General features: G+C 33.3%; 4 protein-coding genes across 6 annotated transcripts; 2 read left to right on the forward strand and 2 right to left on the reverse strand.

Annotated features, from left to right (window-relative positions):
- Positions 1 to 246: 246 nt before the first annotated feature.
- Positions 247 to 1875, forward strand: LOC123723095 (RNA-binding protein 45-like; the record flags this gene model as incomplete). Its single annotated transcript, XM_045685644.1, has 1 exon — positions 247 to 1875. A coding segment is annotated over exon 1 (1404 nt), but the record flags the coding sequence as incomplete, so codon positions are not given.
- Positions 1876 to 2023: 148 nt separating this feature from the next.
- LOC123723221 lies at positions 2024 to 3544 on the reverse strand. The gene is made up of 2 exons (XM_045685796.1): positions 2769 to 3544; positions 2024 to 2616 (listed from the first exon to the last, which is right to left on the reverse strand). Exons 1-2 carry the CDS (start codon positions 3327 to 3329, stop codon positions 2458 to 2460), a joined length of 720 nt encoding a protein of 239 aa, XP_045541752.1. The 5' UTR covers positions 3330 to 3544; the 3' UTR covers positions 2024 to 2457.
- Positions 3545 to 6112: 2568 nt separating this feature from the next.
- On the reverse strand, positions 6113 to 8891 carry LOC106713460 (DNA polymerase delta subunit 2-like). Of its 3 annotated transcripts, none has more exons than XM_045685782.1 (8): positions 8454 to 8672; positions 8060 to 8181; positions 7887 to 7980; positions 7326 to 7477; positions 7075 to 7251; positions 6931 to 7002; positions 6626 to 6862; positions 6113 to 6553 (listed from the first exon to the last, which is right to left on the reverse strand). In XM_045685782.1, exons 1-8 carry the CDS (start codon positions 8582 to 8584, stop codon positions 6441 to 6443), a joined length of 1098 nt encoding a protein of 365 aa, XP_045541738.1. In that variant the 5' UTR covers positions 8585 to 8672; the 3' UTR covers positions 6113 to 6440. The 3 variants fall into 3 exon arrangements, with proteins under 3 accessions (XP_045541738.1, XP_045541740.1, XP_045541739.1); XM_045685784.1 differs by having other exon boundaries at positions 6114 to 6553; positions 8060 to 8184; positions 8232 to 8672; XM_045685783.1 differs by lacking the exon at positions 8454 to 8672 and adding an exon at positions 8853 to 8891 and having other exon boundaries at positions 6115 to 6553.
- A 45-nt stretch (positions 8892 to 8936) lies between these two features.
- Positions 8937 to 12049, forward strand: LOC106713459 (meiosis-specific with OB domain-containing protein). The gene is made up of 9 exons (XM_014506268.2): positions 8937 to 9272; positions 9346 to 9407; positions 9574 to 9721; positions 9908 to 9988; positions 10092 to 10185; positions 10480 to 10646; positions 10777 to 10936; positions 11168 to 11270; positions 11660 to 12049. The coding sequence occupies exons 1-9, from the start codon at positions 9026 to 9028 to the stop codon at positions 11816 to 11818; spliced, it is 1221 nt and encodes a 406-aa protein (XP_014361754.2). The 5' UTR covers positions 8937 to 9025; the 3' UTR covers positions 11819 to 12049.
- The last annotated feature ends 1780 nt before the right edge of the window (positions 12050 to 13829 follow it).

The following is a 13829-nucleotide window of genomic DNA, read 5'->3' on the forward strand; positions in this document are numbered from 1 at the left end:
AACAGTACTATACAAAAAAACAATTTTTTTTTTCAAATCAAAATCTTTTAAAATATGACTAACAATGGAGTTGGTAGTGTGTTTTTAGAAAACTTACGCAAGAAAAAGATAGAATGTAAAATAAATATTAAATAGCCTTATTTGAGGCTCCATAAAAGCGATTTCCAAATGTCTATTTTCCAGTTGATAGTAACTATAAACAACATAATGAAGCCACAAATAAAGTTTTAACTCTTTGATCACTTTGACGTAAGTAAATTGTATTGTCAATAATCAATATTGCAAACTTGGATGAAAGTAACTTTAAAAGTAATTAGTTTACAATCACATAACTGAAAAAACGTAATCCGACTGAAAGGATACTGACATCGACGTTCCTCAATAAATGCTTATAAACCATTGCACTGGAAAGTACTTTGTGGACGTGACTTGACTGTTGACTCGACACACTTGAAAACTTTACGGACTACAATGAGCACTTGGAACCAAGTCGTACGCAATGATGAACGAAAGGAGGATAAACCTCCGCATTCCAGGATTTTCGTTGTTTGTGGCAAACAAACCAAGGAAGAAGACCTAAGGCCACCTTTTGAACAATTCGGTACCATTGAAGATATATACATACCTAAGGATCGAACCACGGGCGAGACCAAAGGCGTAGCGTATATTAAATATAATAAAACATCTTCGGCAGCTCTAGCCATCCAAGAACTGCATCTCAAAACCTTGAAAAGTGACTCAAAGCCTATAAAAGTGATGGTTGCAGTGAATAGAAATGACTCTAACAGCTGCAGCGAGGACAGATATACGCGGCTGTTTATTAAAGTTCACAAAGATGCAACTGAAAGTGAAATAAAACAACATTTCTTTAATTTTGGACTTGTGGAGTCAGTTCACTTGCAAAAGGATAAATTTACTGAGGCGAATAAAGGATTTGCATATGTTAATTATAAAACTTTTTTTGATGCTGCAAAAGCTTACGAAGAATGTGACAGAAAGTACAGGCCTATGTTTGCAACTCCAAAGGAGGAATTAAAAAGAAGTAGGAATAGCTTAGAGATGGATAGTTTTCATTCAAGTAATTCTCCTTGTAGGGATAACTATGTAGACCGTTACCACCATAGGGATGATGCTAGGAGAGATATATTAAATGGAGTAACATTAACTAAACCTTTTGATTTCAACCGAATAAATGTTAAATGTTACCCACCGGTGCCTCAACGATATATAGAGCAATTGTTTAATGTTGTACCGGGGATGAAAAATTGTCAGTACACCCTAGATACTTATAACGGTGTGTGCAAAGCCCTAATCACTTATGATCACGACAAAGAGGCTGCATTTGCTATGGAGAGGCTTAACAATTTTGAATTTCCTTCCGGAGAAATAATAACAGTTTGGCCTGATAAGAATCCTCTGAACAAGACTGCGGCAGAGTTAAGTAGCATAGTTAACAATTTAAAAAATGCTATTGATGCTGGCTCCCCCAACTTAGTGCAACTAGCTGATGTCATAGCAGAAGCATCCACTTTAATTAAAGTTGTCACTTGTACTTCTGAAATATCTAAGGAACAGGAACATGATATGAACTACTGTAGCACCCCTCTCCCCCCACCCCAACCTTTGGCCAACAATGCCAGCAGAGTGGTGCAAAGATGTTTTATAGTTTGTAAACCCCAGCCTCCACCTAGTTCTGTGTTGAGAGATGTATTCTGTAGATTTGGTGACCTTATACATGTCTCAACATTCCCCAATAAAATATTTGGTTTTGCAAAATATGCCTCTATTAAATCGGCGCAGGAAGCTATAAAATGTTTAAATGGAGCTGTTGTATGCGGAATCCGCTTAAAAGTCATGGAGGCTGATGAGAAACCATTATTTATTTTACCATTAAAATAAACAAGTAAAAAGAAAACTATTTTTTTACATAATTTTTTATTTGACAATTATCAGTTTTACAATAATCTGATGAAAGCCTTAAAAGTATTAACATTTTTATAATATTTCAATACAGTATGTATGACTATAGACATGATTAATAGGTAAGTTAGTAGTTCTGATAATTATCCAAGCTTATTATTCCAAAACATTTAAAAAGTTCATTTTCACCAATTTAACCTTATTAAATAAACCATTTCATGAATTTTTTATGTGTATGAACTTAAAAAATATTAAAAAGAATGTTTTGAATAAACAAACTTTCACATTCACAGCAATCACAGAATAATCATTATCAAAATGTTTTTGCTTATTTAATCATCATATGAAAGGATTAAAAAAAGGGTAATCAATTTTCTTATCTCCTATACAAAGTAAATTAAACAATATTCAGTCCCATCTTAAGGATTGATTATTGTTTTTGACCATTGGGAATAATATATACCTCCCCTATACCTCCTTTCAACTTAATACTCATAAACTTATTTTTCTGACAGAAGTTGTCTAAATCTGCAAAATTCAATGTTTATTTTTTAGTAGATATGTTACTTCATTTATCCCATTTAGTAATTTGTTTATAGTTTCATCATAATACAGGGTGTTTCTTTGTTCATTTCCTTGTTGATTATCTGTCCAATTTTTGTTGCTCTCACTTATAGCAGTTTTTGTTTCAACCATCTAGAAAAAAAAGTATTATATCTTTACACAAAGTGAATACAGTAGACGGCTGGTAATACATTCCTTTATATTAAAATCAAATAGGATAAAAAATTAAAAAAGTGCCATACTCATCTTTAAAGAGGAACTCATATATGTAACTATAAGTTTACCTGAGTAAATGAATGAACATCTTCACACAACTGTGCCAACTTTGCTTCCAATTCTAGGTTTCTATGGTTAACAACACCTTTATTAAATTTGATGTTAGCCAGACTTTTAGCAAGTTGGTCAAAATTTATGGCATATTCCTTCAGATCTAACTTTTCGAATTCTTTTGCATTTCCAAAGGTTTGTGATGGCAATCTTGCAATTTCGTTTCTGAGATTTTCAGCATAATTTTTCATAATCGCTATCAGAGATTGCAGTTCCTCTTCGGAACTTAGATGGCCGCTTACATTTTCCATGTCTGACATGATCAAATTCGGAACACTTGCGCCCAGAAATTCCGTAGTAATCGTATGCGTCACAATATTATCCTGTTTCTTGTTCACTTGTGCAACGTTTACTTGGGATGCAGCATCAAACATAGTTTTGATCTCTTTCATAATCTTTTGCGATTCAGCAAGTTCTTGATCAAAATTTTGGGTAATTTTTTGTAATTCGTCCAATTTGACCATATTTGGCAAAAACTGAGCAAAAGCCATGGCATGCTCCTTGTAATTGTAACTCATTTTAGCTTGCTTTTTTCAAGATGAGGTCTTAAATATTTTTTACACTTCAGTGTAAAAATCAATTCGGTTAGTATTGATGGAAAGGTCTTGTTTTTTACGTGTTCATAGTATATTCTTCTTATTTTGACTGTTGAAAAAATCCCAGAGATTTGATTTAATTCAATAATAAATTTCAATTCACTTTTACAGTATTTTCGCCGCTTTGTTTTCTCGTATTTGATGTGAAAATGAATCGAGAAAAGGAAGGGCAAAAACCACAGACAATATGATTTGAAGTTTATCGAACGCTGATAGGCAACGAACTCAGATGAAGAATTATATAGATATGGCATGCGCGTTCACCCGTAAGGGACAGATAGAGAGTACTATAGACTATACCTATATATAAGTAAAAGGATTGGGGTTACCAGTTATTTGATTTGTCCCGAAAATGAATAATTACGATATAATTTAATATAGACCAATTTATATATTCCCAATTAAATTGTAATTAATAAACGTAATAAATATAAAAAACAATGCGCAATTTTTGTTTATGTGACTAAGATTACGTAAACAGATTTTTTTAGTAATACTTAGTCAGGACATAAATTCTGTTACATGTTTAATATAAAATAATTGAAACAAGTTTATTCATTATGTGACCATTTATATACCAAAATGAACTTAACAAAACATAGATTCTTATGACACTAAAGTTTACTCAAAATGACATCCGTGATTTTGAATACAGGCCTTCAATCTGTTCGGCCAGTCGTCTATCACAGCACGAACGAGGTCCATGTCAATATCGGCGGCTGCCTTAATCAAGGATGTCTTGAGTGACTCCAAAAAAAGAATTTCCCGATATTCTTTTCCCGCATACTGCTTCAACAAAGCGCGGCATCTCTTCAGTCTTAGGTCCATTAGACGAGCATTCAAACGATGTCCTATTTTTCTTCGATATGCACGAAGCCCTAAGTCTTCATAAAAAGCTACAAAAAACATACCAATATTATAGTCATATAATTTTAAATTACTCTGTATATCATTACAGTGAACACTACATGTAAAACTACTTAATATTAAACTATTTTGATTGTAATTTCTAAGAAACAAAATTTACATGGGACAAATTAAAAAGCATACTCTTTAAAATCAACGGGATAAGAAAGTATCAAATATTTAAAAACACAGCATATACCAGAATTAAAAACTCCTTTTGAAATCTGTTGAAAATAGTATAAAAAATGTGAATTGTTTCATTTATATACATTATACATACTATAATTTATTTCCCCTAAATTCAGGGTAATTTTTACAACAAGATGGTGGTATTATTTTTACGGGTATTAACCAACCAATTTGAAAAGAAGTTTAATATGGCCGCTTGTTTCCCAGATCTACAGTATATTATTTGACACAAATGACATCTGCGTTTGGGCGCATAATGTTCGAAAAATACTATTTTATTTTAGCTGATTTTACCCGTATTTTAACATATTAGTTATTACAAAGACTGTAAAGAACAACTAGTTTGTATTTTCTTCCTTATTTTGTATGAATACATGTGAATAAGTGCGTAGTTTCAGTACTTACGAGTGAAAGGTTATGTTTTTCTCTTTTCGCTCACTACGGCTTTTACAACCGACGATACAGCAGTATACCATGTTTTATAAACTTTACCTTACTAAAACTGTAATATCAAAATATTTTTGCACAATTACAGCCACTAAGTACTCACAATTTTCGAAAAATAGCACGAATGTCAAACTTTGTTAGGGACAACCTAGGTTGTTTGTAGGGGACAACCTTTGTTCCAAACAAACCCCAAAGCCTGGTACGCAGAAAGGGACAGAAGATAGTTATCCCTGTCTTTGTCACGTCACAGGAATTGGGTATAACTGTATCTCTCTCACTCACGGTATTATTATTACCGTGTCATAGACTTGGCAACGAAGTACGGAGCTGAGACGTAAAGATAGTTATTCTGTCAATCTGTCATATGACTCGATTTAGTCAAACATCGGAATAATTTAGTTGTTTCAAAAGTCGATGTACATATTTAATAAGAAACTTCTTAAGATTATTAAAAATTATAAAGTACATTAAATTAATAGAATGTAAATGTGAAAATTTCATGAATTAAAACAAACAATTTATCAAATTCGATTCGACAAACCGATTAAACCAAATCGATTTGAATTGCATCGAGTTGTGTTAAATTTGCCAATTAAATTTACCAATTGTGCCAATGCTATGGCAATTACCGTATTCAGGTGTTTTGTGCCTTTCAGACAAAATATGTAACATATTTAGATACTGTATTTTTTTTTTTTGTTGACGCGGGGAATGCGTTTACGCACTTCGCCTTCCGTGCTGCGGGGGCAGCAGGGACGGTTTCGTGTGGGACTCGCCGGCCGCAGAAGGCGACCGGAATACCCACTAAACCCCGCGGTGTTCTCCTTCGCCTGACCGGGCCGTGGCATCTACGTTAGTTTATCCACGACCCGGCTAGGGGAGCCCCTTGGTAGGGGCTCGACACGTGTAGGGAGGGGCTGTTTTTAACACCCCCTCCCATCACCCTATGATGCCCTCCCTCGGAACACAGGAGAGAGGGCATCCGCCACATTCGGCGCAGCAGGCCCCCCGGCCTGCCGCGCGTGGCCACCTCAAATTGGTTGAAGGGCCGCGGCGTACCTCGTACGTCGGCGGCCCCTCGCTGGGGCCCTGCGGGGCATATTTATATACTGTAGAATAAGACTCAGATGTGTCTTGATCAACATATTATATCTACTTTAAAGTCAAGACACGACACTACTTATATAAAATGTTATTTGATAATTCATATTTTGCACAATATTGCAAAGAGATAATAGGCGATTCGATAAAAAAATACTTTTATTATTATTAAAAAGGTAATGCATGGTTTATGTATACCAGTACAGCAGAACACTTGCGCTTAAAATCATCGCTGGCATACAACTGGCTTAATGTAAACAGTAACTGGCGCGAGTTTGACCATACAGTTCATACCAAGCCAGCGCTACTGTACTACTGTACTGGCATACTGTGTGCAGGCACAATATTAAAAATTATTTTTAACATCTGATTTACATTTATTTGAAAAAATTAAGAAAAAATCATACTGTGACAATCTAGATTAGCTAAATTGACTATTGCAATAGTCTGTTTATCACAAAAATCCGGAATGCACACTATTCTTGTAACTTGGCCATCAGCTCCTAAAATAAAATATAGGTGTTTGTAAATATTTAAATTTCTGAAAACTTAAATGAAAAATAAATATGTTTTACCTTTATGTAAATCTGTTGCAAATTCTCTACAATTACCACTGAAATAGATTGCAGGACAGTTGTAAATAGTAAATGGATCAGTTTCTATGCAAGGTGTACAAGGGACAGTATCAGGACATGTAGGTGCAAGATGGCGCCACTGTAATGTCCTTCTCATAATTTCTAATTCATTATCAAGTTTACTGTATTTCATTATATCTTTAATTGGTTCCCCAGATGAACCCAAACACAAGAAACCTGGAAGAAATTAATACAATTAATCATAATATTGAGTTGTTAATCATAAATTAAGAAAAAGTATTTACCCCCAATCTCACATTCATATGGATTAGATACTCGGTTAAATGATTTATACTCCACAGACTTTGGGAACAGGCCTGAAATAAAACATCTTATTAGTGTATGATAAGTAGCGATTATCAAAATAATTTTATGCATTGTTAACTTACAGTAGTGGAATGGCTTCTGAGGTAACATGATACCTGAAGGATCTTTGCATCCAGGCATTAAATCCACCGGAGCCACTGCACTTAATGCCGCAGAAAAAGCATCAACTGAATCAGCAGATGCAATAACATCTGATTCATTTAAAGTTGCCTCATTTGAATGATTTGCGAAAACGCCACCTACAAGTATATAAATATTAATTTACTACATCATTATCAATGGAAATCACCATCATAGAAAAGATCAGGTTTACCTGCAATAATAACTCTTACGATCTTAGAGATTTCTTCTTGATATACTGTTGTACCACAAAATCCAGATATCCATTCAAGGAATAGATTCAATGAAAATAAATGTTCAGCTGATTTGGATGCCATATTGAGACCAGACATTAGTACTACATATCTGTAACAACATGAATCCTATAAGTCCATTGCAATAATTATATTGCAGTTAAGAGGCAATCGCACACAACTTCGAGAGTGCAGAATTTTTTTAGCACATAAGTCCACATGTATAACCTACATTCCCTTTAACATTTAAAAAATTGGTTATTAAGCAGTTCAAATACAACAAGTGTTTGAAATGTTATATGTATATATGTGAAAAAGATACAAAATAAATCAATATTTTGTCATCCCCCTCATTCCTACCAAAAATACTGAGATAACAATATTATGTTTTGACAGTAAAAATTTAAATATGGTTAGTATAATTAAGAATGTCAACTCCAAATCAAATCTATGCCAACTTGGGAAGTGTTGTAGACTAAAATAGAATTACATTTATGAAGTGAGGTGCATGAGAATATTACCTATCAGTATTAAGCTTTGGTAAAGGTTTTTGTATATTGCATTCCGGCCAACAAATATCTTTGATTGTAAAAATCCCATCTTCATCTTCAGACCCTGAAAGTTATGGGCATTAAAAAGGTAGAGATATCATATTTCTTCATACATACTTAGCATACATTTTCCACACACTAACCAAGTATTGCAACAACTACACCAGTAACCACCTTATGTACATCAATACAATTACTAGATAATTTGATCCTTTGAAGTTCATCTTCTAAAACAAGACTATCTGAGTCATGAACAAAATGAGTTCTGAAAAAAAAATCACATGTAACATGCATGTCCTAATAAAAGTAATGAGAGTAGGCTGAGGAATAATCTCCAACTGATCTGAAAGTTCTTTCAGAATACTGGGTTTTAATTGTTGTAGTTTGAAAAGTGTACCAATAATAACACATTGGGTGCCTTTCTCACGTAATTCACACAATTTTAAAACTTTATATTTATTCGACCATTTCTTATTAATAATTGGCCCTAAAATATTTCTGAAAGTATTCAATCTTGCAGAATATATATGAGCATACTGTTTGGAAAAGTCGCGGGATACTTGATAAAACCGTCTTGAACAATCCGTGTATTTTATGTTTTGTCTTTCTAATTCGGATAGTGAAAATTGATCTCGTTTGTTAGAATCTGGTTTAGACTTGAACAACATGATGATAGTAACTATATCATAGAAACGAAATATAGATGTACAAACTATTATTTCACCGAATTGAGTTATTTCTATTTGATTTTATATTATTTAAAATAGCAGTTGCCGCTATATTTTGACATTGACTTTAAGTTATCAATTATCATATCCGCTCCGTTATGCAACGAAATTTGCAAAACATGTATATCTGTCAGGATAAAAGAACTTTTACTTTAAATTCTTGTAATAATTTATAAATGTCTTGTAATATTATTAAATAGGTACTAACTTCAGCACTAATATAATTAGATCCATTTTTTTTTAACTAGGATGATACATCATTAATGACAAATAATCTCAACTAATATTCCATTGCATAAAAAAAATGAAATTGGCGGGAACCGAAGTTTTTTAACATTCTGTTATTTCTGTTACTTTCTGTTTGGTTTTCGATTTCTTACCATGACGGGAGTACAAAAAGTTTGTTTAAATAATTTAAACATAAACATTAAGAATGCTTTTGTGATTGGCATAATTATAGCTAAAAAATGTCCAAGAACCTTTAGTCCCAAAGAGAAAAGTAGCGAATTACGAGGTGTGATGTCTTTCACTATAAGGGATTCCCAAATTGATACAATAAATGTCGATGTGTGGGGTTCAGTTGACTTTGTAACGACTTTTTATAATAGATTCATCGTTGGAGATGTCGGTAATAACCTTAACAATTTCAAAATATTCCTTTTTTATTTATACAAAAGTGTTGAAACGAAAGTTTGTTGCAGTTGAAATTTATTCGCCAAAAATTGGCGTCAAAAGTGTGGCAGATGATTTCTTTCAACCACAGGTAAAAATCCTCTTACAACCTTATCTTAAAAAGTTTATATCACTCAATTTGTTATTTCAAACCGTATCAGAATTTGTCTAATTAATAAAATGAAAGTACGTCTTAGATCTTAATATAAGAGAGAAAAAACGAAATATTTTTATTACATATCATTTTATTCCTCGAGGTATCATCTCCATTTTACCTATCTATCAACGAAGGATCCTCCGTCGTGAGTACTTTCAGTGGCGATACAGGTGCGTATTTACCGCTTCTCCATATTCCGAGTAAATCATCAGCGGGCTGTGGTCTCGCTGAAGTAATGACATTTACTGGTAAGATATTTTGCTTTCTTTTTTGTTGTTTTCTTTTACTACTAGAGGATGTGGGTCGGTATGCCGAGGAAAACCACTTCTATCGTATCATAGTTCTGACCAATGAACTTGTCAATCTAATCTATCTTTTATATAGATTGTATACTCCATATATATTTTTTTAATTTAATGTATCTTTAATTACAGAAGGAAATGGAAATATTTATGTAGACTTGTTAGTTGTTGTGAAATCTGTGCAACCTGTGAAGATGATAAAAACTAAACTCGGTATCATTGTTTGCATATTATTATTAAATCTTTTTTTTTTTTTAATTCTTTTGCTACATAAAAAACAATTTCGTAATAAACATAATTTATTGTATTGCATAAGGTGTGGAAATGCCGGTACGTGCTGTAGAAATAGTGGACAACACAACGCCCGCTTCTCTCTATTTGGAGATGTTTGATACCGATACTATTCAAAGGTGAATGTTGCGTCATGAAAAGGAATTTTGTGTAATTGTTTTATAAGCAAAGCACGTTTCCTGAGTGTTTGAATTGAAATTAAAATGTAATAATAATAGTTGTCTGTAAGAAGCGGCGTAAAGTACATGTTTAGTATGTGTTATTTATGTTTAAATGTTTCGTCTGTTTAATTATATTTGACGAAGTCTTCACATTTAACTTTCTATCCCTGCAATAAAGCACATAAAATTTTTGTTATAAGTACAACGGATGACCACTAAAACCGTCTTTTAAATGTTTTTAAAATGTACTAGGGCGGAGGAATGGCGTCCATTAGGAAGCGTGTTGTTTATCGCGGACGCGCGCGTGTCGTGGCGCGGTCGTGGCGCGCGGACGCAGGTGTGCGGGCGCAGCGTCGTCACGCATCAGCCGCACACTTCTGACGCTGAGGCGCTCAGACTCTATATACAAGACCGAGCTGGTACATGATACAGTATCTTCGTACAAGCCGATAAACTGGTTTTTATGAATGCTGGATTTCATACAGAGAATTGCGGTCGTACTGTCATGATATTGTTATATTTTTTGGAGCTGCATGTAAGTACTTTCAGCGGGTGGTGAGGCGGCCGTGTGGTCGGAGTGGAGCGGGCAGCGCGCGTGTGCCGCAACCGTGGAGCAGGTGCGCGACCGCCTCGCTGACGGCGCGCCCTTCTGTGCCTCGCTTCATGCTCTACTCACACATCTCGACTTAGACGATCTGATTAACTCTACGTAATTTTATTTATTCTCCGTATTGTCGTTACAAAAATATTTTCAAATAATTAACTGAACCGAACTGAGCCGATGGTTATACAAAGAATTTAGACGTCAACGGTATTTTTATTAGACGAACATAGCAGGAGTATTACCCGTTATTCGAGCGTATGTAAATATAAGTCCGCTTCATTGTACCCAATTTCGAGTCAGTTTTGTATTATTTAAAATTTTCGTCAATCAATTTAGGGACAATAACTGTGAAGAGTTAAGAGTGCGCTTCGCCGATCACACCGGGGAACTGACCGCTTGTCTTCCAGCAAATATTTTACAGAACACGTTAGGTTACACGGTGAGTATTGGGAAATCAATTATACTTTAATAAGAATCTGGAAATTTATATAACAGCTTTAGTCTGTTGCTAAGATTATTATTTCAAGCAAAGTGTAAAAAGCAGGTGAATAAACGGATACTTTGTAGTTTTATAACTTTAACACAATAAGGTTTAATCACTGATCTCTATACAAATGAAAATGATCGCCGCTTGAAAATAAATTCTTTAACTTTCTTCCGCCTTAAATGATACCGTTAATGTTATTGACAGTTAAATACATACAACCTCTATGATCAGTGCCAAAATGGCGAAAATCAACAAGCACAAAATACCACGGCTGATGAAATGCCTGTCCATGTAATTATAGAGATCTGTGGATATAATAAAGTTGTAAGTTCCTTTAATAGACGCAACAGTTAAAAGCGATGTCGTCAGAAGAACGGGCAGCTGTCCGCTGGCGCCTGCTGCTGGAGCAGTGCTGCGCCAAGTTGGCCGCCACGCCGCCGCGCCTCATCGTGCTCTCTCTGCGCAAAGCCAACCCTGCCGACCCTATACCACTTTACTAAGTTTAATGTTGCCATTCATTGATTCCTTAATAAACTCTAATGTAGGCTAATTAATGACGAAAACCTTTTCGTTATTGTCTAAACATAGACATAAATAAAAAAATTACTTACTAAAGTTATTTTATTGCTCCTTTTCAAAGATTCATACATTCATAAAAGTGAACATATTTAGCTTTTGCAAAAACACATACATTTTTATTCTATTCGTACAAACCAATTTAATGATCAGAATAAAGAAGGAGTAAGAAATATAAAGGTAGTACCTACTAGTGATGTAATTCGCATTCGCCAATATTCGCATATTTTTCGATATTCGCATTCGCATTCCTATTCGCAAAAAACGATGCGAATATTTAGCGAATGTATTTAACAAACAAAAAGGAAATTATTATATGGTTGCATATGAAATGATAACACAACTGATAAGATTTATATATTTTTATTTAACCATACTTGAATTAAAAAAAAATATTATGGAACAGTCTTGGTAAGCAACTAAATTAGAAACACTTTCTCTTTTGTTCTTGTTAGTCTAATTAAAATATTAACAAAATCACAACTTAACTCCACCACAGAAAAAATAATGAATGTCCATGCCTTACATATATTTTGAAAAAAATCTAATTCTAAATTCAAGTATCTTTTGTGAAAACAGAACTTCAGAGATCCAATCAAATCTAAGTATAATATCAATTTATAACCTTTTTGGCTTTAATTATATATTTTTCCATCCCACTATATATTTTCTAAGAATTAAATATGATAATGAAATATAAACTTAAAAAATCAAATAATGAATACTTGACTATTTGTAAATAAGCTTTTTACAAAAACAAAAAATATTTATTTCTATTTAAAATTGGGTTAAATTTGGGAAATGCAATAACACCAAACTAACCTCAAATCAAAACAATACTTTTCGAATGAACTTTCTGTGACTAACTTCGTTCATTCAACCTGTATCGGCTCGGCTATGTTCAATTTAAACATGGCCGACACGAAATGTCAAACATTTTGCGCGCGCTTTATTTGAAATTTAACATTCGCATTCGCATTCGCATTCGCGAATATTGAAGATGAATATTCGCATTCGCATTCGCATTCAAAAATCCAACATTCGTTACATCACTAGTACCTACAGTAGCAACGGTATTGATTAAATAACATCAAAAATTATGGAGAAACCAGAAAAAAATGAAATCACTTATGAATATACAAGGAAGAGAAAAGAGTTTGGAAAACAAACTTTATTCGAAGATTATGGCCCTTGTAACTAACATTATTAATTAATTAAAGAATTAATTAATAATAAAAGTACTTGATTAAAAGTTTAATTTTTAATGGCTTTAAAAGTCTTTTATAATATATTAATATAATATATTATTCAATATTTAGATACTTAATTAATGGATGAAATATATTAAAAGAAAATATAAAAATATAATGGGGAGTTCTGAGCACGGCACGCATTGTGAGGAGGTTTCTGTCTCTGGAGGCCTAACCGCCGGTAGCTTGGGCCCAAGGCTCCGCTGCCGACGTATCCAGATTTTTTATATTTTTTTTAATATTGTTTAAGATTTTATTAAGAAAAATATATAAAATTAAACAAGAAATAAATATGTGGAATAATAATATAAATGTTAAGTTTATATATCTGAGTGTTTGCTACTCAATTACACCAAGAAAGCTAAACAGACTATAAAAATTTGCTATACAGATAGAGATACTTTCCTTGATTTGATGATGATTGATACATTCCTTGTTCCATATTAAAGAAAAATCTGTCAAAGACGTTTCTATCTGTGTTCTATATTTGTTATAAATGTGTTTTATGAAATAGAGAAATAAATTTATACAAACTATATTCACACAAGCGAGGCCGCGGTCACTGGTAGTAATAGTATTGGTCTATAATTGCATATAACTAATTAAGTTTTTTAATATTTTTCAGATGAACTTCCTGCTGAGTGTGTTGCTACAGCAAATTTATTAAATAAAATGGATATGCTGT

Source organism: Papilio machaon, chromosome W (genome assembly GCF_912999745.1).
Source record: "Papilio machaon chromosome W, ilPapMach1.1, whole genome shotgun sequence".
Taxonomy (NCBI): domain Eukaryota; kingdom Metazoa; phylum Arthropoda; class Insecta; order Lepidoptera; family Papilionidae; genus Papilio; species Papilio machaon.